The following is a 24,756-nucleotide window of genomic DNA, read 5'->3' as shown; positions in this document are numbered from 1 at the left end:
ATCAAAAGGTATTGGCTGAAGCATTTGCTTATTACGCCAACCCTTTTCACAAAATATCTTTTTGTATGCAGCTCCTGTACACAGGGCTTGAAGAAAATAATAAAACAAAGCAAAAACCAAACAAAACAAACAAACAAACAAACAAACAAAACAAAGAAAAAAAAAACTTTCCACCTTAGATAAGTAACTACATCAAAGTAAAGAATCAAGAGGTTGTTGTTGTTTTTTCTCCTTTTTGTTCTTTTCATTCTTGATTTATATATTTTTCTAATACTCTATTTTTAAACATGTTTTTAAACAAGGAAAATGAACTACACCTTTTTAAATCACTGTCATAACTATTTATTCACCCTATACTATAAAGACACATCTCCTGGATGCACTGGTACGCATCTTCAGTGATGTATCCTAGGGTCATCAGGTGTTTCGGGTCTCACAACATCATACACCCTCGCCCAGGCGACCCAGCCGGGGGTGATCAGGCCCCGACTTGCGTACCAGTAGCTACCCACGGATCAGCCCTCTTAATCCACAGCCACCTTGTGGCTTTCTCTGCCGCTTCACTCACAGCCTGGATGGCCCTCTTCTTGGCTGCCCCAGCCACGCCCAGCCGGCCTAGAACTTTGCAGAGTGATCGTCCTGCAAAGCCCCTACAACCCACTTCTATGGGCTCATAGAAAGTCTTCCAGCCCCTTCCCCTGCACTCTTGCACTAGTTCCTGGTACTTTCCTCGTTTCCTTTCATTAGCCTCCTCAATCCGCTCTTCCCAGGGAACTGTGAGTTCCAGCATGATCAGCTGTTTTGAGGCCTCAGAAATAATTATCAAGTCTGGCCGGAGTGATGTTTCTGCAATGTTCTGAGGAAACTTTAGTTGTTTACCCAGGTCAGCCTGTAGCTGCCAATCAGAGGCTGTGTTGAGAAGGCCAGTTGTCAAATGTGGGCGCCCCTGGGGTTTCTCTCCAGCCTTAATAAAAGAGATTGCCTTCCTCGGAGCATGATGATGCTTGCTGATGCTGATTGCTGAGGCAATCTTTTCAGCAACTACTCTGAGCACCTGGTCGTGCCGCCAACGATACCGACCATCGGCCAGGGCCCTTGGGCAGCTGCTAAGGAGGTGTTCTAGGGTCCCTCTTCCAGAGCACAGGGGACAGGCAGGTGTCTCGCTCTTTCCCCACAAATGGAGGTTTGCTGGGCTTGGCAGAGTGTCGTATACTGCCTGCACTAGGAATCGGATCCGGTGGAAGTCTGCCTGCATGATGTTTGCCCAGGTGACCTTGCGCTGCAAGGTGCTCTCCCACCTTGTCCATGCTCCCTGCCGCTTAAGGCCTACAGCTCTGCTTACTCGCTCCTCCTCCACACCTGCTCGGACCTCTTCCTGGAGTAGCTGGTGTCTCTCCTTTCCCTGTGCCCTGCTGACCTGGGCCTTTGGGATGTACCCCAAGCCTGCTCCCCCTGTTGCTAAGACCCCCATTAGTGTTTTCTGCCTTAGGCGTGACTCCGCCACCTCAACTGCCTTCTCAGCCTTCCACTTTCTTCCTGTCCTTACCTCAATGCCTGCTGATGCCACCTTGCAGTCTTTAGAATCTCTGTACTGTAGGGCTTCTCGTGTGCGAGCCACCTTGAACTCTTCTGTGAGACCACTGAAGGGTAACTGCACGCTGTTGCTTGTCCCATACAAGGCAGCGCTGGTGAGACTGCGGGGAAGTCCCAGCCACTTACGAAGAAAGCCACTGATCTTTCTTTCAAGGGATTCCACAGTAGTTATTGGAACTGTATAGACAAGCAAGGGCCACAGGATTCGGGGCAGGATGGAATGCTGGTAGATCCAGGCTTTAAATCTTCCAGGCAAGCCGGACTTATCCACCTTAATAAGCCACGCTCCCAGCTCCTCATTTGCCTTCTGGATAGCAGTAGAGTCTTTCAGGCTGGAGTCAAAGAGTTTCCCCAAGCTCTTAACTGGTTGTTCCGTTATGGATGGAATAATGGTTCCTGAAATTGAGAACCGGAACTTGTCCGTCACCTTGCCCTTCTTCAGTACCATCGATCTTGACTTGGAAGGTTTAAAACTCATCCTTGCCCATGAGATGAGTCTCTCAAGACCTTGCAAGATCCACCTACACCCGGGAACTGATGATGTTGTAATGGTGAGGTCATCCATATAGGCTCTGATAGGGGGCTGACGAACACCTGACCTTGTTAACGGCCCTCTGCACTCCACCTCCGCAGCCTTTACCACCATGTTCATTGCCAGGGCAAAGAGCGTAACTGAGATGGTACAGCCTGTTATTATACCTTTTTGGAGTCGGTGCCAGTCTGAAGTAACTGCCCTAGAAGTGACCCTAAGCCTGAAATTGGCGTAATAGTCCAGGATTAGGTCCTTGATCTTGCTGGGGACGTGGTGGAGGTGCAAAGCATGCTCAACCAGTTTGTGTGGGATCGACCCATACGCATTAGTTAGGTCCAGCCACAATACAGCTAGGTCGCCTCTGTTCTCATGTGCTTCTCTTATAAGGTGTGTAACTACACCAGTGTGCTCTAGGCAACCAGGAACTCCTGGGATTCCCCCCTTCTGAACTGATGCCATCCATCCATCTTCATCCGCTTATCCGAGGTCGGGTCGCGGGGGTAGCAGCCTAAGCAAAGAGGTCCAGACCTCCCTCTCCCCAGCCACCTCCTCCAGCTTGTCCGGGGGAATACCAAGGCGTTCCCAGGCCAGCCGAGAGATATAATCTCTCCAGCGTGTCCTGGGTCTGCCCCGGGGCCTCCTCCCGGTGGGACATGCCTGGAACACCTCGCCCAGGAGGCGCCCAGGGGGCATCCTTGCCAGATGCCCGAACCACCTCAGCTGGCTCCTTTCGATGTGGAGCAGCAGCTGCTCTACTCTAAGCCCCTCCCGGATGGCCGAACTTCTCACCCTATCTCTAAGGGAGAGGCCAGCCACCCTTCGGAGGAAGCTCATTTCCGCCGCTTGTATCCGCGATCTCGTTCTTTCGGTCACTACCCACAGCTCGTGGCCATAGGTGAGGGTAGGGACGTAGATCGACCGGTAAATTGAGAGCTTCGCTTTTACACTCAGCTCCCTCTTCACCACGACGGACCGGTGCAGCGTCCGCATTACTGCAGCCGCAGCCCCAATCCGTCTGTCGATCTCCAGCTCCCTTCTCCCATCACTCGCGAACAAGACCCCGAGATACTTGAACTCCTCCACTTGGGGCAGGAACTCATCCCCGACCCGGAGTGGGCACTCCACCCTTTTCCGGCTGAGAACCATGGCCTCAGATTTGGAGGTGCTGATCCTCATTCCCGCTGCGTTACACTCGGCTGCGAACCGCTCCAGTGCGAGCTGGAGGCCCTCACCCGATGAAGCCAACAGAACCACATCATCCGCAAAAATCAGAGATGAGATTCTGAGGCCACCAAAGCGAAAGCCCTCCGCCACTTGGCTGCGCCTAGAAATCCTGTCCATAAAAATTATGAACAGAACCGGAGACAAAGGGCAGCCCTGGCGGAGCCCATCACCCACCGGGAACGAGTCCGACTTATTGCCGGCAATGCGAACCAAGCTCTTGCAACGGTTGTATAGGGATTGAATGGCCCGTAGCAATGGGCCAGACACCCCATACTCGCGCAACACCTCCCACAGGACGCCCCGAGGGACACGGTCGAATGCCTTCTCCAGGTCCACAAAACACATGTAGACTGGTTGGGCAAACTCCCATGCACCCTCAAGTATCCTCGAGAGGACAAAGAGCTGGTCCAGTGTTCCGCGACCAGGACGAAAACCGCATTGTTCCTCCTGTATCCGAGGTTCGACTAGCGGACGAACCCTCCTCTCCAGCACCCTGGCATAGACTTTCCCGGGGAGGCTGAGGAGTGTGATCCCCCTGTAGTTGGAACACACCCTCCGGTCCCCCTTCTTGAAGATGGGGACCACCACCCCGGTCTGCCAGTCCACAGGTACTGCCCCTGATCTCCACGCAACATTGCAGAGACGTGTCAACCAAGACAGCCCTACAACGTCCAGAGCCTTCAGGAACTCGGGGCGGACCTCATCGACACCAGGGGCTCTGCCACCAAGGAGTTGTTTAACTGCCTCAGTGACCTCGCCCCCGGAAATCGGTGGGTCACACCCCTCATCCCCAGACTCTGCTTCCTCCCCGGAAGACGTGTCAGTGGGATTAAGGAGGTCCTCGAAGTATTCCTTCCACCGCCCGACAATTTTCTCAGTCGACGTCAACAGCGCTCCGCCAGCACTATACACAGTGCAGGTAGAGCACCGCTTTCCCCTCCTGAGACGCCTGACGGTTTGCCAGAATCTCTTCGAGGCAGTCCGAAAGTCTTTTTCCATGGCCTCTCCGAACTCCTCCCACACCCGAGTTTTTGCTTCAGCCACTGCCCGAGCCGCATTCCGCTTGGCCTGTCGATACCTGTCGGCTGCCTCCGGAGTCCCACAGGCTAACCAAGCCCGATAGGCCTCCTTCTTCAGCCTGGTGGCTCCCTTCACCTCTGGTGTCCACCATTTGGTTCGGGGATTACCACCACGGCAGGCACCAACCACCTTGCGGCCGCAGCTCAATGCAGCAGCTTCGGCAATGGAGACGCTGAACATGGTCCATTCGGACTCAATGTCCCCAGTCTCCCTCGGGATGCTGTTGAAGCTCTGCCGGAGGTGTGCGTTGAAGATCTCGCGGACTGGGGCCTCTGCTAGACGTTCCCAGCACACCCTCACTACGCGTTTAGGTGCACCAGGTCTGTCCAGCGTCCTCCCCCGCCACCTGATCCAACTCACCACCAGGTGGTGATCAGTTGACAGCTCAGCCCCTCTCTTTACCCGAGTGTCCAGAACATATGGTCGCAGGTCTGGTGATACGATTACAAAATCGATCATCGACCTACGGCCTAGAGCATCCTGGTGCCACGTGCACTTATGGACACTCTTATGTTCGAACAGGGTGTTCGTTATGGCCAAACTGTGATTAGCACAGAAGTCCAATAACAAAGCACCGCTCGGGTTCAGATCAGGGAGGCCGTTCCTCCCAATCACGCCCCTCCAGGTCTCGCTGTCGTTACCCACGTGAGCATTGAAGTCTCCCAGCAGGACAACAGAGTCTCCAGGTGGAGCACCTTCCAGCACCCCCCCCAGGGACTCTAAGAAGGCTGGGTACTCCGAACTGCCACTCGGCGCATAAGCGCAGATGACAGTCAGGACCCGTTCCCCGACCCTAAGGCGCAGGGAACAAACCCTCTCGTCCACCGGGAAAAACCCCAACGTACCGGCAGCAAGCCGAGGGGATATAAGAATACCCACCCCAGCCCGCCGCCTCTCACCAGGGGCAACTCCAGACTGAGACAGAGTCCAGCCCCTCTCCAGGAGACTGGTTCCAGAGCCCAGACAATGCGTAGAGGTGAGCCCAACTATATCTAGCCGGTACCTCTCAACCTCACGCACCACCTCAGGCTCCTTCCCCACCAGAGAGGTGACATTCCATGTCCCTATTGCCAGTCTTGGCAGCCGGGGGTCGGTCCGCCAGGGCCTCCGCTCCTGGCCGCCACCCGGCTCACAATGCACCCGACCCCTATGGCGCCTCCTGCGGGTGGTGGGCCTGCGGGAGGATGGGCCCATGTCTCCTCTTCGGGCTGTGCCCGGCCGGGCCCCATGGACTAAGGCCCGGCCACCAGACGCTCGCCCTCGGGCACCCTCCCCGGGCCTGGCTCCAGGGCGGGGCCCCGGTAACCCTATCCCGGGCAGGGTAAACTGTTCCCTCGATATTCTTTTCATGGGGGTCTTCTGAATCGCTCTTTGTCTGGTCCCTCACCCAGGACCAGTTTGCCATGGGAGACCCTACCAGGGGGCAAAAGCCCCCAGACAACATAGCCCCTGGGATCCCTGGGACACACAAACCCCTCCACCACGATAAGGTAGCGATTCAAGGAGGAGCTGAACTGATGGATCAATGTAATTGTTTCTAAGGAGAAACTCGGTCAATCTCCGGGAGACAACGCTAAAAAACACCTTCCCCTCCACGCTCAATAGCGAGATACTCCGAAACTGGTTTATGTTTTTCGAATCCTCCTCTTTGGGAATCCAGACTCCCTCTGCGCACCTCCACTGATCAGCAACTCTCCCTCTCCGCCATATCACCTTTAAGATCTTCCACAGGTGGCGGAGCAGCTCTGGGCAGCGCTTATAGACAAGGTAGGGTACGCCACTGGGACCTGGGGAGGATGCTGAGCGGGCTGCTTTGATGACCTCACACACCTCCTTCAAACTTGGCTCCGTCAACTTGAACTCTACTGATGGTGGGACAGGGTTGATGAGAGCTTTGTTTGGTCCCAAGTCTTGTTCCCTCAATGGGTCACTCGTGGTCTCATGAAGGAAGTTATTCACCTCCTCTGCTGAGCACTCCAACTGCCCGCTTCGCTTGACCCCAAGCAATTGTTTGGAAAATCGAAAGGGATCAGCAATGAAAGCTGCACGTTTCCTGGCTCTCTCTCTTCCTCGCCTCCTGTGCCATTCTGCTCTACGGAGGGTAATCAGCTTCTTCCGCAAGATGTTATGCAGCTCCTCTAAAGCTTGCTTCTCCTCCGCATCAGCGTTCTTGAACTGCTTCTTAAGGCTCCTAAGCTCCTGGCGTAGTTGATGAATCTTCATGGCCCTGCGGTTCATGGTGTAAGGGGTCTTGTTGTTACACTTCTCGATCAGGCCGAACCTTTCTGAGGCGTAGCTGACTATGATGGTGGTCATTGTTTTAAGCCTGCTGTCGGCACCTCTTTTGGCCACAGCTTGTATGATGTTGAAGACATCCTCATCAAACTTCTGCCACTCGCTCTGGCTGCTGGCTGGGGGCCACTTAATCCGCTGTTGTGGAACTACACTGCTTGGATTGGAAGAGTCCTGTGCATGGAGGGACTGGGCTCTGTGGGGTGCCTCCTGGCCGGGCTCCTCCTGCGTCTCACCAGGTTCAGGACCTGTGCGTTGCACCTCACTCTGCCGCTCCAAACATTTCATTCTAGCCTGATGGACCTTTAGGCCACGCTGGTTCTTGCACAGCTTGCCGCAGATACATGTCTTACTCGTAGTCCTTTCCATTGCATTAGTCGTTAACCTGTTCATTGTAAATAATTCGTATCCTTCCAGTCCCATTTCACTAACTTTCTCATTATCGAGCCATGTTTCTGATATTGCAATTATATTAAACTTTTTTAACTTACTTAAACATTCTGTAATTTTAGAAAATTTTTTATACAGGCTTCTACTATTGAAATGTATGACCGACAATGCATTTGCCATTTTAATATTCACATTGAATTGGTCATCTGTATAGTACTCACAAGTATTATTGGTGTTATTGTAGAAGTGGGTATCTGGGTCAATGCTACTTTCAGGGTCATTCATGTTGTGCTCTGCATAGTTAAACGTTTTGAAGTTCGTTTTCTCAGCGTGTGTGGCAAAATAACCACCTTGACAGTCCTTTTCATAATCAAAGTCTTCCTCTTCAATATCTCCGAATGGAAACCTATAATCTGTGTCCAAACTTGTCATTTATGTGTTTTTGTTGTTGTTGTTTCCATTGTTTTTGAGCCATAAGGCCAGAAATACTTTCCATACCCATTGTTCATTATCCAATCGTCACTTTTCCAATAGATTCCATAGCAGATTCCTGATTATTTATATTGCTCTAAGTCTTTGAGTTCTCTTATCATCACAACTTTCGCTTCTTCGGGATTGCCATTTAGTCTTATCATTACTTTGCAGTTCCTCGTCCATGTCGCTTGTATCTTATTTTGTTTTCTCAGGATGCGTGCCTGTCTTGCAATTTCAGCAGTCTTTTTCGTTAAATGTTCATTTAAATACACACCAGTCCCTTTTAGCTTCTTACCCTGTTTCAGTAACTCAATCTTTGTTTTGCGACTCACAAACCGAAGAATGATTGCTGGCTTTGTTTTACTGTCTTTTCTGGGGAGCGTGTGGCATGCTGCAATATGATGGCTCTGAATACTTACATTCTTCGTTTGAAGGAATTTTATCACTTGCTGTTCAAGCGTTTGCTGCTCCTCTACCGGGGCATCTTCACCGTCTTTACCTCCGCCAGCTGTTACTCTGGCGTAGGTTCGGTGTTGCGTCTCCAGACCACTTATGATTAAATCATCCATTCTTGTGTATTGTTCAAGGTCCTCGATTCGCCGTTCCAAGTCGTCTATTTTCTTGTCCTTGTCCTTTATGAGGTTTTTTAGTTGTTTTATTTCATCCATTAGGTCATGTAGCATACCTTGTTGTTTAGCCACTTTGCTCAGTTCATCAGACATGAAATTAAGCGATTTCCTAATCTCCTCCAACTCCTCTTCAACTCCTGGGTTTGCTTTTTTAGGTGGCATTTTGAAAATGATGAGATTGGTATTTCCTTTTAGCCAAAATATTGAACAGTGCAGAGAGATGCGGCAGTCTGTGTAAAATTATACACCTGTAAATCAGACGGTGTTACAGTGTAACAACACATAACACAGAAACACACACACTAATAGAGACATTAGTTTAGGTAATACAATGAGAGTAAATAAAAATACTGAACATATTTCAGTGGCTGATTGAGTTCTCATCATTTTTTTCATGCTTACAAAAACTATAAAACTATAGTTTTATATATAGTTGAAGCTTTCTATTTTAATTGTTTATCCATTCATCGGAGCTTATCCACTATTCATTGCTTCTAGCAGACTAATCTTAATGATGCATTGGTGTTGTCTTGACATAGGCTGTCCAGCTTCATTGGAGGATTGCACTGGACCATTGGTTCAGTACAGGAGGCAGGACTGACAGTAGGCACCAATCTTGAACAAGGGCTTAAAAAAGAACATGCTGAAAGAGTTACAGTGACATAAAAAGACAGAGGGGGAATACTGTGGCCTGTAACGATACTCCTAGAACACAAACACGTTTTGTAACTTACTCAGCACACTAAACATAGTCTTGGTCAGGTATCAAAAAGTGTGATTCAGATCCTTTCATGTCATGGATTTCCTCAACAAAGCCTGCTCATAAGATGCTGGTTACAGTTATGTAATGTATTTCCCAAAATATTGAATTTATCAGAACTAATTTTCTATGAAGTCTACATTGAAGACAAAGCTATTGACTGTAAGTAATTAATGCAACAACACTGAGACTGCTAAGCAGAAAAGATCTAGTGCTGCTTAAAATGAAAGTGAAGTTTACAGAATGGCATACAGTTGATATGTAGTATGAATATAACTGAAAATTAATCTGACTAAAAAGCAAAACAGCTATATATTTAAAAAGTAAACAAAAACAAAGACTTAATAACAACCAATGCAGATGAAATTATAAGAAAAAAATAAGAAAAACTGGACTTATTTAGAGCATGCTAAAACAGCACAACAGTACAACGTAACAACAACAACAACAATAACAATAATAATAATAATAATAGTGCCATTTATTGGTATGATGTAAGAGCCACTAAGAGTTGAAGGATCACTGTGTATAACAGAAATTGTTACAGAGAGAGCTCTGTGGACTTTAAGTGACTGGGTGCTGAGAGGACAGAAGTGCCTTGGTCAATTTGGCTCAATTAAAGAAACTAAATGAAACAGAATGACAGCAGACCGCGGAGAGCAAGAAAGGACAGCAAGTGATTGACAGAGACAGACTTCTACAGCAGTTGAGCCTCAGCTCAGATACAGTACAAAGGTTATAGCTATTAATACACCAGGACACATACAAACACACACATAATGTGACACATTTAATTTAATTGATGTCACTTCTGGTTCATGACGCTGCTCAAGTCAGCATTGCTCAGTTTACTCTCACCCTTTAACTTTGCTTTGCATTAATGTGAATAATCTGAAACCCCATGATATCCATTTTACTGTCAAGGAATCCATGTCAGTGGTTCGACCTTCAGCTACTCCAATATGAGCAATGTGACACGGGTAAGAGCACACTATGTACATATTGGGTGGTTGTGAATGACAAGAGCACTGAGGGAGAAGCTACTGTTACACTGAAGATAGCAGAAGAGTATTCTGGAGCTACAACTATGGGATGTCTCTGAGTGTCACAGCTGGGTTGACACTGCATTTTTGAAGAATCAGTGCAGGCGTGACCAGTGACAAACGCACAGTCTCACAGTCGCATGGCAGGAAACCAGGAAGGAGAGAACTTCTTCAACAGAAGCTCACTCAGCTCTGAACTAAAGCTGTGAATGGAGAACAGCAAACTTCCCTGACTCAGTAGAAGTGCCTGCTGGACTGAAGAATTTTAGGGCTGGATTTCATGGGTTGTCAAACGCCAGTTGTCAATTCATTCATACATACCCCTGGAAGTAAATACTAACGTCACAGCAGCTAACATTAGTGGACTTTTATCACACCCCTAAGCAACAGTGGATTTCTGGAGGATCAATCATCATTAATAATCATGCTCCAATGGATCTAATCTTTGAAAACTGCAGTTTGTTTCCCTAAATTCAGTGACTTTATTGTGCATTTGCATTTGTCTGGTCATTGCTACTATCTCCTGGACTACATAAGATGGTGAATTCTTCTTGTTTCTTCTTGAATTCTTCTGCAAATGTAATGTGTGGTTAGCGTTACATGCATTCTGTAGAGGATTACAGATTCATCACATGAAACAGTGAACACTGTTGGGTCTGAGGTGGATAATCTGCACAAACACAGCGAGCAGCAGGTGGCTTTTGTATATTGTTTGAAATTCAGTCAGCATTGTGGTCCAAATGTTCCTCAGCACAGTCCTTGTAGTCCTGACAGACCTGGCAGCCAGGTTTATGGGTACCACCTTGTTCCGGCGGCACTTCCACCTGTTGTTGTCAGCACTGGTGATGTTCGGTCCCATGCTGAGTCTTTGGGTGTCTCACCACAGCATCTTTGCCAAGAAGAATCACTTCCTCTACAGGTGAGACTGCTTCCTGTTACACTTCCTGTCAACTTTGTTCTGTCCTGATATTTAATATTTCATATTCAGTCGATATAATTTCTTCTTCCATCACGTCCTGTCTCCACTGCTCTCATCTCTGTTCTCCTTCTTCCAGGATGTTCTTGCACTCTGGTTGGGGTTGGACCTGCATCTTTGTTGGCTCTTTTGTTTTCCTCCTCTCCTTTTCCGTCCGTCGTTCCCTGTCTCTCTCCATCCGCCACCTCTCACGGCTTGCGGTGGCCGGTGGACTATGGCTTGGTTTTTGCAAACTCTTGGACCTCCTGGAGAATGCCACAGGAAGCTGCTATGAACCTTTAGAAGCTGGAACAGTGGTCACAAATGGCCAGACTCTGCTGGTGCTGCGAGAGGGGGAGAGCAAGTCTGAGTGTCTGAAAGCTGGAATGCTGTGGAGGGGATATGAGGTTTCTGAAGACATTTTCCTTCTCTGCCTTTGCTGCCTGCTGCTGGTAGAGGAAACAGCTGTGTTTGGACCTTATTTGAGCCTTGGGGGAATCTCAGATGCCCCACTGAGAATCCTCTTTCTGTTCTGTGTTCTTCTGCTCTGGCTCTGGATCTTCTTGTTGCTCTGTCTCTTAGCTTACTTTCCTCAGTTCCCCACCCAGCTGCTGGGGGGTGCTCTTGGCTGTCTCAGCTGGAGAGGACTATATCAGGGCTGGTACCGCCTGGGGCCCAGCTGGTACTGCCCCGGGAGGCCTGGTTTGGGACTACTTAACATAAAGGCTGTCGGTAATGACGTGGAGGATGCACAACTGAAACAACCAAATCACGATCACTGCAATTAACTTAAAAAACAAACAAACAAACATTTGAGAACTAACTGTAAAATAAATTGAATTCCAAACAAACAGATGTACAGTGTGGGTTATCAGACCTCTTAATTCTTTCATGTCAAATATGTTTATTTACCTTTTCTGTTACATACAACCGATGATTCACATCTGCTCTTCCTTTGAAAGCTAGAATTGTGTGACAGCCAAATCAACCCAGCACTGGAAAGACAAATGGAGAACACAGAAGCAGATTTACAGAGACATTAATTTGGTCGAGTTTGCTCACTTTCTGTTTTGTCCAGATTTTTTGCTGTGGACTTCAAGGCAATGAAGAAGTGCCAAAAGCTACAGTCCTGTCACTTGTAGCCAGAGGTGGCAAAATATAGACATTCTGTTCTAAAGCAGAAGTGCAGTTCTTTATCATAGCGAGACTATCTCTGCACTCTGTTACATATTCCATATGTACGGGGTATGACCCCCATTGGCCGTGGCGTTACACCCCGTACATATGGAATATGTAATGAAGTGGAGAGATAGTCTCTCACTCAGAGATGTTACAATGTAACCGTACAATAGTTGCATTAAAAAAATACTCCAGTAAAAGTTGAAGAGTAGTGATTAAACTTCTTTACTCAAGTACAAGAGAAAAAGAAAGTGAAAAGCAGCTCCTTGAAGGACAATTCTACTAACCATTTTTATGCATAGATAACTGGACCTGCCGCTATATTAATATAATATTAAAATGATATTAGTACATGAGAATACACATATTAGTCAAATCTAAATTCTAATGAATGCACCCAGCTTGAATCTGTTGTTTAGGACACAATAAGTAAAGTATTTTTTTCTTTTAAAGAATGTTAAGTGAGATTTGGCAAGTGGGGGAACACTAAGATCTGTTGTACTGTCTCAACGTGGGTAAAATGCTAACACTCACAATAATTTCGAATGTAAGCTTGAGCATTAGTAGACAAATTGTGATCAGCTTAGCTGCTGCTCTTTGTGGATTTAAACGACTGACTTCAACATGTGTTTCACAGCCATCTCGGTGGAGTTTCATTTCTTACACTAACAGTATACTGGATGTTGCCTTTATACTAGACAGGTGGATGAATTCATTCAGTGAATGAATCTAAGCATCATCAGCTTAAATGCAAATCCATCATCTACACTACATGTAACCTAACACTGACAACTACAGCCACTGAGTATCAGGCTAACACAGTGTTTTACTGTAAATTCACCAGATTGATGCAAGATAACCTGTTTATCCTGCACATAACTACCCTGAATGTTCATGAAACATTTGATGAACACATAATTAGTGCATGGTACAGTAGTACCATTTGCTCCAGTTCTTCTTGTTCTTGTCCCCACGCTTTGTCAGATGCTGACCAAGTCTGTAGGGGCTACTTTGGGGTTTAAAGTTAAAAAACCAGGCTGTGAGACCACGCGTGGAAATATCATAAACAAACATAAACTACCTGCAAAGCTGTGTGCCATGGGTCCTTGATGTCATATATACTGTTTTGTATATTTTGTTTTTCAGGACATTTCACAGTATAAAAAATAAATATTTTATCAAAATACATCATATACTGATAAAATATGGGATTCAAAATGATAAAATCACAGATAACCTTTGAATATTATTTTGTGTGCAGTTTGTTACAGAATGTGTCGCTAGACGAAGCTCCAGCTGACATTTTTTTTTTCGGGGAGATAAAAGAAAGAGCGTTAACTTCACTCAGAGATGGAGAAAGATGTAAGAAAAGAAAGGACAGGAGAGGAAGACGAGAGGTTATGTTTAAGGGTAAGAACTGCTCAGTGAAACATGGTAAATTCCAGTCTGTGTTTTTGGTGATGTTTGTCGAGCTGATAGAAATGTTGTTGAAAAATTATGTTGTGTAGAAATGTTACACTCTCTGTGCTCATTTCTCTTTAGCGCAAGCTAGATCCTGACTACAATATCACTGGTGTCGCCCACTTTTATACTTTTATACTTTAATAATCGCTATAAATGATACAGTTGAACCTAAAGTAAGGAGCCTGTTTTGAAGACGTAAGGAGCAGGTAGTATAGATATTTGTGTTAAAATGTAGGGAGTAAAAGTGTAAAGAATTTTAAAAAAAATGAAAAAAATGAATACTCAAATGAAGTACAGATACCTGAAAATTCTACTTAAGTAGAGGAACAAAGTATTTGTAGGCTACTTGTTTGTTATTTTTAACAAGTAGAATAGTATAAACATGAACAGTAGCAGTAAATCAGACCAGATGACCAAGCAAACTTTAAACCAAGCCATTTTTACAGGGAATGTTTTTCACTGGAAGAAAGTCTAGTCTCACTAACATCTGGCTGTTAGTGAGAGTTCATAGTTCATAGTTCCGAATTCCATGACTTTATTTCTCCTGCTGACAGTTTTTTTTTTATCTTGTGCTCATTTAATAGATATAACTTCTATTTGATTTTAACTTGTGCTAATGCATGATCACTTTATCTAAAATATATTTAATAGTCTTTGATGGGAGTGAAAAAGGGAAAGAACTGTCAAAATAACTTGACTTGGTGTGAAGGCTTAAATACAACATTCAGACTGTTGGAGGTCAAAACAAGCTTACGTGAGGCAATTTAAAGTCAAAGCTCAGTATAACCAAAGCCAAAGGAATCAGGCAGGTGAACAAAAAACGATGGCACAAAGCATCGTCTGGAATAGGGTTACGGGGCTCCGTAGGCCTTGGGAGAGAGCTCCGGGGAAAGAATCTGGTGATCAGGCCTTGGCCCTTAGGGTGTAACCGGTTTCTGCTTCACTCTGCTCTAACAGGCCAGCCCAAATAAACTGCTCCACTCTGCATAGGGGTGCAGGGTGGATAAAGAAATCACAATTTTTATTCAGAGTGCCAGTAGATTTTCTTTGTGTACAGGCTGTAATCACCTGCTCTGGTGTTTACTGCTCTTTGTAGGTTTATGTATATGTATCTGTTTAAAATTATACTAAGGCTTAGGATTCACCCCTATTCATTGTTAGAGGTGTGTAAAATTCTTACACTTGCTCGCTGATAATGTCGCAATTAGCCCTTCAAAAATGGTTAATACTGGGTCAAAAAACAAGACAGAAGAGAGAGATTAAGGCGATTGAGGCCTCCAACTGTGGATCCAAAACAAATGGCAACCTCGGGAGCCAACTCTTATATTCCTCTAGTTAAGTTTCCTTCCTTGTACAGAGGGTACATTTCTTTTCTACTTTTTTCTAACTGGCCCACCTTGTGTGACTCACAGGTGTCCTGACATATGTAAGATTTATTTATATTATGCTTTTCAAGAACAAAATGCACCTATACAGTTCATGGATGTAGCAACCCAGCAAACTACTATTTATTGATGACTTATCACACCACCCTCTAGTCCAAATACGGTTACCAACACTACTGTAGCCATATTGGTAACATTATGACTTAAAGTGAGTAATATCGATGTTTCTTCGCCCATCTTCTGTATACAATAAATAGTTTAAGAAGACAACTGAATGTTTTCTTAACTTATAACAGCATTTTTATTATTGCTGTATATTTTAATACTTTCCTTCCAGTATTGGCTGTAAAGACAAACTCAAGAGACATTTTTCCACCTTAATTCATTTTATTGATAAAACATCTCCAGAAAGAAAATATATACAAAACTTCAGCCATCAAAGAGCAGTTGATGGCTGCCTCGAAGTCTGACATCAAATCAGCCGTTAAAGTCCTCACACAGTTTTCACAGCACTCGAACATGTTGGGAGTTTGTCTCGTTCATCTAGCACATAGAAAGATTGTGAGCTTCTTGTTTGAAAAACAGATAACGTTTCCAATTGATGTGTTTTTCTGTAGGGTGTAAACTCAGTTTTCAACTCTTCCTAAATGAGTTCAATAATCTATCAGAAATTTTTCTAAAAGACAGGAATTCCTTCATTTAAAAAAAAAAAAAAAAAAAAAAAAAGATGAGAAGGATCGATGCTGTGTATGTACAAAGCAATTCTAATGATCATCCTGGACTCACAGGAAGTACATGACAAAAGACAATAAAGGCATGGTTTTCATTTTTGTTTGCAGATGTCAATCTCAACGTTGCTGAATGTGCATCTGCTGGTCATTCCATCACCAAATAACTACAGTTGGTTCCTCAGTGGCATAATTCAGTGGTGGTGGATGACACTCAAGTCTGCAGTACTACAGCTTCTGAGCGCTGGTCAGCTGCAGCACCTCAGATGGTATAAACTACAGAGCACTGAATAATGACTGACCTGCTGTTTGTTGCTAACATGCTAACTGTTACAGCCAAGTCTGTGAATATTTTAGGTGTTTAAAGAGGAACGTGTTTGTATTATCAGTCTTAGTGAGAACTGACACAGGAAATGAAAGCTGGCCACTAGAAGGTGTCAGTGTGTTGTTAAGATTTTGGGGATAAAAAACCAAAAACGTTTTTTAAAAATGAAAAATTTCAGGGGGGGTGGGGGACATTATCAAGAGAATGAGGGGATGGGGGAGTCAACAGAGTCCAGAGCCTCCCAGTGACAATTCATCATGGCATCGTAGAGCTCCTCACTGCGCTGCATGAAATCTTTGTTCCACAGGTCGACGTCACACTCGGGAATGGGCTCTAGAAAAAAGAAACAACAATGCAAATCCCCACTCTGTGAGTGTCTCCGACATTTCTCTGGATAGATTTTTTCCCCTAATGTTATGTGACTCAGCCTTACCTTCTGCATTATCCTCATCTATGTCTTCAGCCTCCACATGGCTCTGCTGCAGAATGACATCAGGGATTAGAACTACTTTCTCAAACATGGAAATAAATCTGAAAACTGCCTGGATGTGATAATACATGGCACTAATTAACACAATATAAACACGGACAATGTGTCAGCTGTGCTATGTGTACTGGGTGTATACAGTGAACATGTTTCAGTGAACATTTTCACTTGGCAGTGACAACAGTTTGCAGTCAGTTAACTCAGCAGTGTCACTTGTCCTGTCTACACTGAAGCTGCTTTGTTCAATTGGCCCATTCTGGGTAAAGAGAGCTGGTGTTTGGATGAATTACTTGTGAGCATTCTATATAACATGATAAATGATGTAAATGAGAATCTTAAACTTTTGGAAGGAAGCTGATTGTTCTTTAGCAAAGGTTAGCAGTTTCTCACGCTAAAAGTCATTTTGCTAAGCTTTGCTAACTTCCTGAAATGTCAGGGTTCCTTTAAGCACTGGTGTGAAAGTGTTCCCCTTACCTCTACGGCTCCTGACATGTCTGTGGACATTGGTGGCATCCCCATGGGAGGTGGTGGCATCATGTGACCTGGTGGTGGGTATCCATAGGCTCCGTAACCGTAGTTGTAGCCACTGTTGTAGCCGCTGCCATAGCCGCTGTTGTAGCCGGTACTGTTGTAGCCACCATACTGGTCGTAGCCCCCCCACTGAGAATAGTAACCCTGGCTTCCACCACTATGGCTGCCATAGTAACCAGACTGAGTCTGGTTGTAGTTGCTCTGGTAATTCTGGCCCTGGCCCCCGTGGTAGCTGCTCATCTTCTGGCTGTAAAACAACAAAAAGAACAATTTTTGGTTTGTTTGAAGGTTATCTGATGAAAGATCTTCATGAATGAACATGTCTCAGAGGAGCCTGGATGGATTTAAAGGTGTAGACATATGCTGAAACAGTAAACTGGACTATACTTTTGTTACAGACAAATCAAATATAAATCAGTCATATGGTAATGGTAGAAAGTACACCTAAGTAAGCTTTTGGATATCTATATAATAAACCTAACCGGGTCCTTAGCAGGTGTTAAAGTTTAGGTAAACACTACATCAAACCAGTAACACATGGCATACTGCATCATGTCAGTTAGCAAAAACAGAGCCAAAATACTGGTGGTGGTCAGAGGGCCCGGTGGCGCCAGTGTCCGGCAGCCTCGCCTCTGTCAGTACGTCCCAGGGCAGCTGTGGCTACAATGTATCTTGCCATCGCCAGTGTGTGAATGTGTGTGTGAATGGGTGAATGACTGAATGTAGTGTGAAGCGCTTTGGGGTCCTTAGGGACTAGAAAAGCGCTATACAAATACAGGCCATTTACCAAAATGCAGGTCTGGACTTTGACTGGTCCCCTCCTGGGAAGATGTCTTGAATATTTTAAACTTGTGAATAATCTTTGTCACTGGGGAATGACTGACTTCAGAATGTTTTGAAGTGGCCTTCTAACCTTTCCCAGACTGATGCGCAACAATAACTGCTTCCCTAAGACCTTCTTAGCTTTGTGTTAAAACACACATGAACTCTCCAGACCAGCAAACTGCCAAAACATCTGCTTTTACAGAGGTGGTCACACTTAACTACATCTATTTGATTATTATCATAGTTCTTTGTAAATTATGAGAGTATAATATATTGTTGGTCATCTCAGGTTGCATTTACTCATTTTAAGACTTGCTATTATGTTATTATGTCCTAAATCTTGAAATTGAAAGAGGGTCTACTTTCATTTTACATGACTGTATTTTTCCAGTCAGGCTGACTTTGAGGCAGATTGAATTTTAAAGTGTGAATTTTAGTTCAGTCTTTTGGTTACTAAAAGACTATCAAATAAGACCTGATAATAATAAAAACCCCAGGTTTCTCTTTCTCTTGTCCTGCTAGCCCTCAGTGAAGCCTTCACCAGCACTGACCCTGTGCTACAATCATCCTAGGCTCTGGTCACTCACCTCTTTTCCCTCTCTATGGTTATAAAGCACTCTGCATTTAACAATTGGTCATTATTAAACTCTGACTCTCTTATTCAGAGTGTTTTTTATCCCACCTCCCACTGCTTTTCTCTGTCCTCTCAGTCTAACCGACTGTAGTAGATGGCCCTCCCTGAGCTTGGTTCTGCCAGAGTTCTCCTTCCTCCTTCCTGTTAAAAAGGTTTTTTTTCCTTTCCATCATCAAGTGCTTGCTCATAGGCCATCACATGAATGTTGGGGTGTTCCTCTCCATTATTGTAGAATCTTTGCCTACCAATATACAATCACTTGTGGTGAGTTTTGTTGTGGTTTGGCGCCAAGTAAATAAAACTGAGTTCAGGTGAATCCAAATTCCTCTGTCCTATTTTCTTTGGCACTTTCTCTATTCTATTCTCTCTTATCCTTGTCTGGGTCTTACCTCTTTGCAACAGCAATACTGAGCCTGAGTGGCTTTCCTCCCAGCATTGTACCCTGGCACTCCTCGATCGCCTTCTTCTGCTCGCTCTCCTCTCCAAACTTGACAAAGCCATAGCCTCTGCAAGTCAGAGAACAGTTACGCCTCCTTTGCACCGCCAACGCACACTCCATACTTGGCATTTAATAGCCACTTATAATGAGAAACAGAATATAATGGGTATTATTATGGTAGAACTGAAACTTGTTGTTTTACTTTTAACATGAGGTAGCATCACTTGAATTGTGAGTTGCTCTTGCTTAGCCTATATGGGGAAAACAATAGTTTTAGCATTAAGACGGCAAGAAAACATTTCTTCAGCCTTTTTTTTCCGAAAATAGATGAAGATGCACTGATGGTCAACGTCCATAGCACTGCTATCCAAATCATTATTATAGCACAGAAAACAGAAAAAAAAAATTACAGTATACTCTTACAACATTCATACAAGAAGGCAATACATCATACTATAGGAAGAAATACAAAATTCACAGTCAAACAGAATAATACTGCTGCTGCTGTCACGTGCACCTCAATGAGCTGACGTACCTTGAGTATCCATACTGGTCGGTGACTACTTTGGCTCCTTTGCATGAAGGGTACTTCTTAAAAACTTGATGCAGCTGGAAGTCATCTATCTCAGAAGCCAAGTCGCCCACGAAAACTGAGAACTCTGGCCTGAGAGAAGCAAGATCAAATATTCTTACTCAGTATGATAGACTGATATACTGATATGTTGACTGCTTTAGCCCACATCCCACTTAATAAGGACTGTTATGCAAGTTATCCTTCGTATTTAAACAGGAAGTGTATTGGAAGCTGGATAATTTACGGAACAACTTTGTTCAGTTTTAGATCATAAAATTGTAATTGCCCATTTCCTACCTATAATACAATCTGGACCCCCTCCCATGATGCATGTCACCCTCAGCTTTCACTGTTTATACAATGAGGGCCAGAAGTTTATGGACAACATTTCTTTGGTCACGTTGCTTCTACACATCACCACAGTGGATTTTAAATTAAGCAATCAAAATGTGATTGACGTGGAGGCTTTCAGCTTTAATTCGAGGTGTTCAAGTGAAGTGTTGTGTTAATCGCTTATGAATTACAACCATTTTACTATATACCTATAGTATCAATTTTAAAATCCTAGATGACTTCCTTCTTGAGTTATTGCATTCACCAGATTTTTTGACCTCAAGGTCAAGGTCAGAGGGCTTAATTTGAAACTCCTACGGTGCTTCGTTCTCAGGGTGGGTGGCCCATGTTGCCCGCCCACCCACCTGGCAAGGTGATGGCAACACCCCAGCAGCCTTTTATGGCTGAGGGTAAAACAAAATAAATCAATAGAAAACTGTTATTGTCCAAAAATGTATGGACCTGTATGCCACTGCTGCATGTCATTAACTTCTATCTTCTCTCTGTTCTCATTTATTTTTTGCCCCGATTGCCGTCCGTTGTTTTCGTTCCTCTTTTCTGTGCCGTCTCTTCCTCCAGCTAGGCAAGTTAGCTGGAGGAACTAAATTCTACAGAAAACTGCCTCCAAAAGTTTGGCGTTATGTAGCAAACAAAGCCTTACCCTGCTTCTGGCCGTTTCCCATAGGTGGCATAGTTTAGCTTAAACTTCCGGGGCTGCACAAAGGAAGAGAAAGAACACACACTAAGCTAGGCAGACACACCAAAGACATGTAGTATAGCACTGATATTGCTGGAAATAAAAAGTGGAGTTACTATGGTTGTTATTTGGGTTTACATACCTCCACCACCCAGACCAGCCTTTAGCCCATTCCTCAGTTAGTTCCTACCAGAGACTCTATTCACCAGCTTCAAACAAAGTACATTCATGTACAAGCCTCTTAGCCACCTTCAGCAGCAGATACAGCCCAGTGAACAGGGGAGCCCAGTAGCTTGGCCAGCCCACGGGGCCAAAAGCATTTCAAACCAAGGAGCAAGCAGCTAAAGCTCACAACTTCCCAAACCACTTGGAACTGAAATTTGAAAGATGGGATGCCTTTTTTTGTCTTGCATCACCAGACTTAACTGGACCAGCCGTCTCTGCAGTTAGTATGAGACAGCTGCACTTAACATGATGTTTAACTAGTTTTGCTTCTTGATAAAACTGGTTTAAACTGACAGGGAAATCCTCACAGTGACAGCACTAAGAGCAACAAAAATCTGGTGTGTTCACAGAGACAATAACAACAGGATGTTAAACTGACTCCTAAGCACCTAACACTGTGTTTCTGTCCTAACAAAGCAGGACCAAGACTAGTTGAGCTCCACTATCCACAGATCAACAGTTAAGTACTGTTTGATAATTCTACTGAAAAAGGAAGGCGGTATTACATGTCAACAATATTTTTGTATTTATGATGAAATAATAATGATGAATAATATATGTGAGTAAATATCAACTGCACTACAGAACTGACCGGGTTTGATCCAGGAACCAGTTTCCCGTTGAGTCTCTGGACACACCGCTCCACACTCGCTTCATCTGCCAGCTCCACAAAACAGTATCCTGCTGAACCGCTGCACAAGAGAACAGAACCGGTAGCTACTTTTAGTGTTGAACGAGAAAGAGGCGGGAAAAACGCAGACAGATCAGGCATAACATTATGACCACTAACATATGAAGTGAATAGCACTCATTATCTTTTCATCATGGCACCTGTTGGTGGGTGATATATTAGGGAGCCACTGAACATTTTGTCCTCAAAGTTGATGTGTTACAAGCAGGAGAAATGGGCAACGCTTAGAAATTGAGAGAGTGGAGTAATGCTTTGTGCGATATTCTTCGGGGAAACTTTGGGTCCTGCCATCCATGTGAATGTCTCTTTGACACTTGCCGCCTATCTAATGAGTGCTGCAGACCGTGTGCAACCTTTCATGGTAACTCTTTTTCCTGATGGCTGTGTGGCTATTTCAGGAGGATAATGCGCCCTGATAACAGGAACACAGCAATGAATTTGAGGTGTTCACTTGGCTCCCAAATTCCCCAGATGTCAATCCAATCAAGCATCTGTGGGATGTGCTGGACAAACAAGTCTAAGTTCTGCAAGTTGTGAGGTGTGGCCTCCATCATTTAAAGGATCTGTTGGTAACATCTTGGTGCAGATACCACAGCAGAACTTCAGTGGTCTAGCGGAGTTAATACATATACATTTAGGCTGATGCATATATCCTACCCTGTTATCCTGTGAGTGATGATCTTGACCCCAAATGGAGACTCTCCCATAGCACTAAAGGCCTGTTTGATGAAGTTCTCATCCATATATGGGTCGAGCTACACACAAATACAAAGAAACATCATATGCACCACATTAGGTTCTGTGCAATATAATACAATGCATGTTTATGATTTACTGTATGTTATTACGCAGTAATACAGTACAATGCAACAAAGCATGGCTCTTTGTTCTAAGGCTACGTTCACACTTTAGGCGAAAGCGCATCAAATGCGACTTTTTTGACCCTATGCGACCCATATCCGATCATGGTATGACAGTGTGAACGGCACAAATCCGATATTTTCAAATCCGATCTGGGTCACTCTCGTATGTGGTGCTGAATCCGATACATATCTGATATTTTGGAAAGCAACTGCTGTGTGAACGGTCAAGTCGCATTAAATCCATCTTTTACGTCACTGACACAAGACAGACGCCAATTATCAGCGCCAGAGAAGACATCGTGAACGCTTCCTGCCCATCCAGTGTAGAGGTCAGTGAAACTGTTGGGAAGACAACGTGAACATTTTATTTGTATAATCTGCAGATTCTGATAGAAATCTGCAACTATCCTTTGAAGCACCGCTCTTCTCTAAAACAGCGATAAGGATCATTATTAGGCCAAATGTAAATAACAAAATAACTTTATAACTTAAAGCAAAATTGGGAAACGTAAAGCCGGAAACAAGTCTTTACATTAAGGGCCATCAGTCAAACAATATTGTTTGCTCTGGGTCTAAACAGAGCGCGTTGTGTGTGACGTCTTCTTTTGCGCACGCGGGCCGCTTTGAGGGTTCACACTAGAGCGCGTTTGCTGTCACTTTTTATTTGTAGTGTGAACAAGCAGACAAAAAAATCAGATTTGATCAAAAAATCGGAATTGAGCATCAAGACCTGCAGTGTGAACGTAGCCTAACTGATACTTGTTTCTACTACAGAAGCTACTACAGAATATTTAGTAAAAATAACCAAACGCACACAAATTAAACCTCATTTTAGCATTCCTATGTAATTAAGCGGTTTCGAAATCACATGAGAAAATGCACAACTAACATGACTGACAAAAAGCGACACATTTGGGATTTTGATGTCGCCCAAACCCACAGCAAAAGTCACAACGCACAACCAATAAAACTGATTAAACTTCCTATAATTTATAATCTTGATAATCTCTTTCTGCTATTTGCACATTTTTTTTTACTGTAAATTTCCAAGTTAATTTGTAAATTTTTGTAGTAACCTGTAAATTGTAAATACTGTAAAACTTTTTTCTGTCATTTAATGGTCGGGCATTGCACAGCTACAAGCATTTCACCCCCATGTCATACTGTGTATGGTTGTGTGTGTGTGTGTGTGTGTGTGAGACAAATAAAATTTGAATTTGATCGATCATCTGTGTGTCTTTAGCACAGGCACAGCGCGCCTCCAGACCGAGGTTGTTTTTTTGTTTGGTTTTTTTTTTTCAAACTAAAAAAAAAAAAAATTGTCCTTTCGCTTAACCCTATACCAACTTTGAGTTTAGAGAATAATTTTGTGTGTGGCACTTTTTACGGCTTAATCTGTTAATCTTTGTTGGCGTTATATTTAAACTTTAATGATTAGCTCGCATCACTTGCTAAAGCTCGCCACAATACGAGGAGGAGCCTGGCCACAGACAATAACATTAGAGTTGTTTGATGACTTATCGTCGTTAATCGTTAATATGTGGTATTATTGAATTATGTTACACCAAATCTTTTCAAACTGTGTACACTGGAAGACAGTTTAGACCAACATTTTACAAGTAGTAGGTTACCCTAACTCAACCTAGCTAGCAGTCGCCACACATAGCTAAGCTAAGATCACACACAGAAACATGGATTTCAAACATACATCACCCATCCAGAGACTCGTCTGTCTGTTGAACATCATGGATGCGAGATAAGATGGTAAGAGTATATATTCGTGGTACAAAAAGCAAATGTTTTGTTTAAAGTTATCTACACGGTCACACTGGACACGTCCATTCGTTGTTCCACTTCCGCCTTAGCCAGCAGACGTGTGCTCCGGTCTTTTCAAATTAAAAGTCTCACTCGAAACTATTGTAGCTGGCGTAGACCATAGGTCGAAATAGTCAGAATTGGGAAATAAGTCAAATTAATAATCACACAAATACATGTGCCTTGATTAATTTATATTGACATTTGGTACCATTTCGAGGTCTACAAGGTGAAAATAAATATATCAAGGCGTCGGACATGTGTGATATGGACGCATTGCGCAGGCCAAAAGTTGGTCCTCATAAAAAAATATTGTCACACTTTCCTCGCTGGAATATTTTATATTTTATTTCCACAACTGTATTTATTACAAATCCGTCCGAGTTAACTTGACATGCAGCTTAAAAATAACCAGGTTCCACCGAGATTTGAACTCGGATCGCTGGATTCAGAGTCCAGAGTGCTAACCATTACACCATGGAACCACCACGCCTGAAACCACCGATGTATTCAAACACTTTGTCTTCTATCTGAATTTCTTATGTTATTAAGACTCTACAAAAGTGCTATTTTTATATCATGCTTGAAC

The 24,756-nt window shown here is 44.1% G+C and overlaps 2 protein-coding genes and 1 non-coding gene across 3 annotated transcripts; 1 reads left to right on the top strand and 2 right to left on the bottom strand.

Annotated features, from left to right (window-relative positions):
- The first annotated feature begins 9,914 nt into the window (after nucleotides 1-9,914).
- fitm1l (fat storage inducing transmembrane protein 1, like) lies at nucleotides 9,915-12,909 on the top strand. The gene is made up of 2 exons (XM_004565064.4): nucleotides 9,915-10,936; nucleotides 11,073-12,909. Exons 1-2 carry the CDS (start codon nucleotides 10,758-10,760, stop codon nucleotides 11,758-11,760), a joined length of 867 nt encoding a protein of 288 aa, XP_004565121.1. The 5' UTR covers nucleotides 9,915-10,757; the 3' UTR covers nucleotides 11,761-12,909.
- A 2,458-nt stretch (nucleotides 12,910-15,367) lies between these two features.
- trnau1apb (tRNA selenocysteine 1 associated protein 1b) lies at nucleotides 15,368-24,231 on the bottom strand. Its single transcript, XM_004565062.3, has 9 exons — nucleotides 24,061-24,231; nucleotides 22,147-22,244; nucleotides 21,391-21,490; nucleotides 20,538-20,590; nucleotides 19,505-19,633; nucleotides 18,920-19,036; nucleotides 17,015-17,318; nucleotides 16,487-16,532; nucleotides 15,368-16,386 (listed from the first exon to the last, which is right to left on the bottom strand). Exons 1-9 carry the CDS (start codon nucleotides 24,097-24,099, stop codon nucleotides 16,250-16,252), a joined length of 1,023 nt encoding a protein of 340 aa, XP_004565119.1. The 5' UTR covers nucleotides 24,100-24,231; the 3' UTR covers nucleotides 15,368-16,249.
- Nucleotides 24,232-24,580: 349 nt separating this feature from the next.
- Nucleotides 24,581-24,652, bottom strand: trnaq-cug (transfer RNA glutamine (anticodon CUG)). Its single transcript has one exon. It is a non-coding gene; the product is annotated as a tRNA-Gln (tRNA).
- Nucleotides 24,653-24,756: the final 104 nt, after the last annotated feature.

This window comes from Maylandia zebra, linkage group LG18 (assembly GCF_041146795.1).
Source record: "Maylandia zebra isolate NMK-2024a linkage group LG18, Mzebra_GT3a, whole genome shotgun sequence".
Classification (NCBI taxonomy): domain Eukaryota; kingdom Metazoa; phylum Chordata; class Actinopteri; order Cichliformes; family Cichlidae; genus Maylandia; species Maylandia zebra.
The sequence above is the reverse complement of the archived record's forward strand: the minus strand, read 5'-3'. Positions and strand labels throughout refer to the sequence as shown.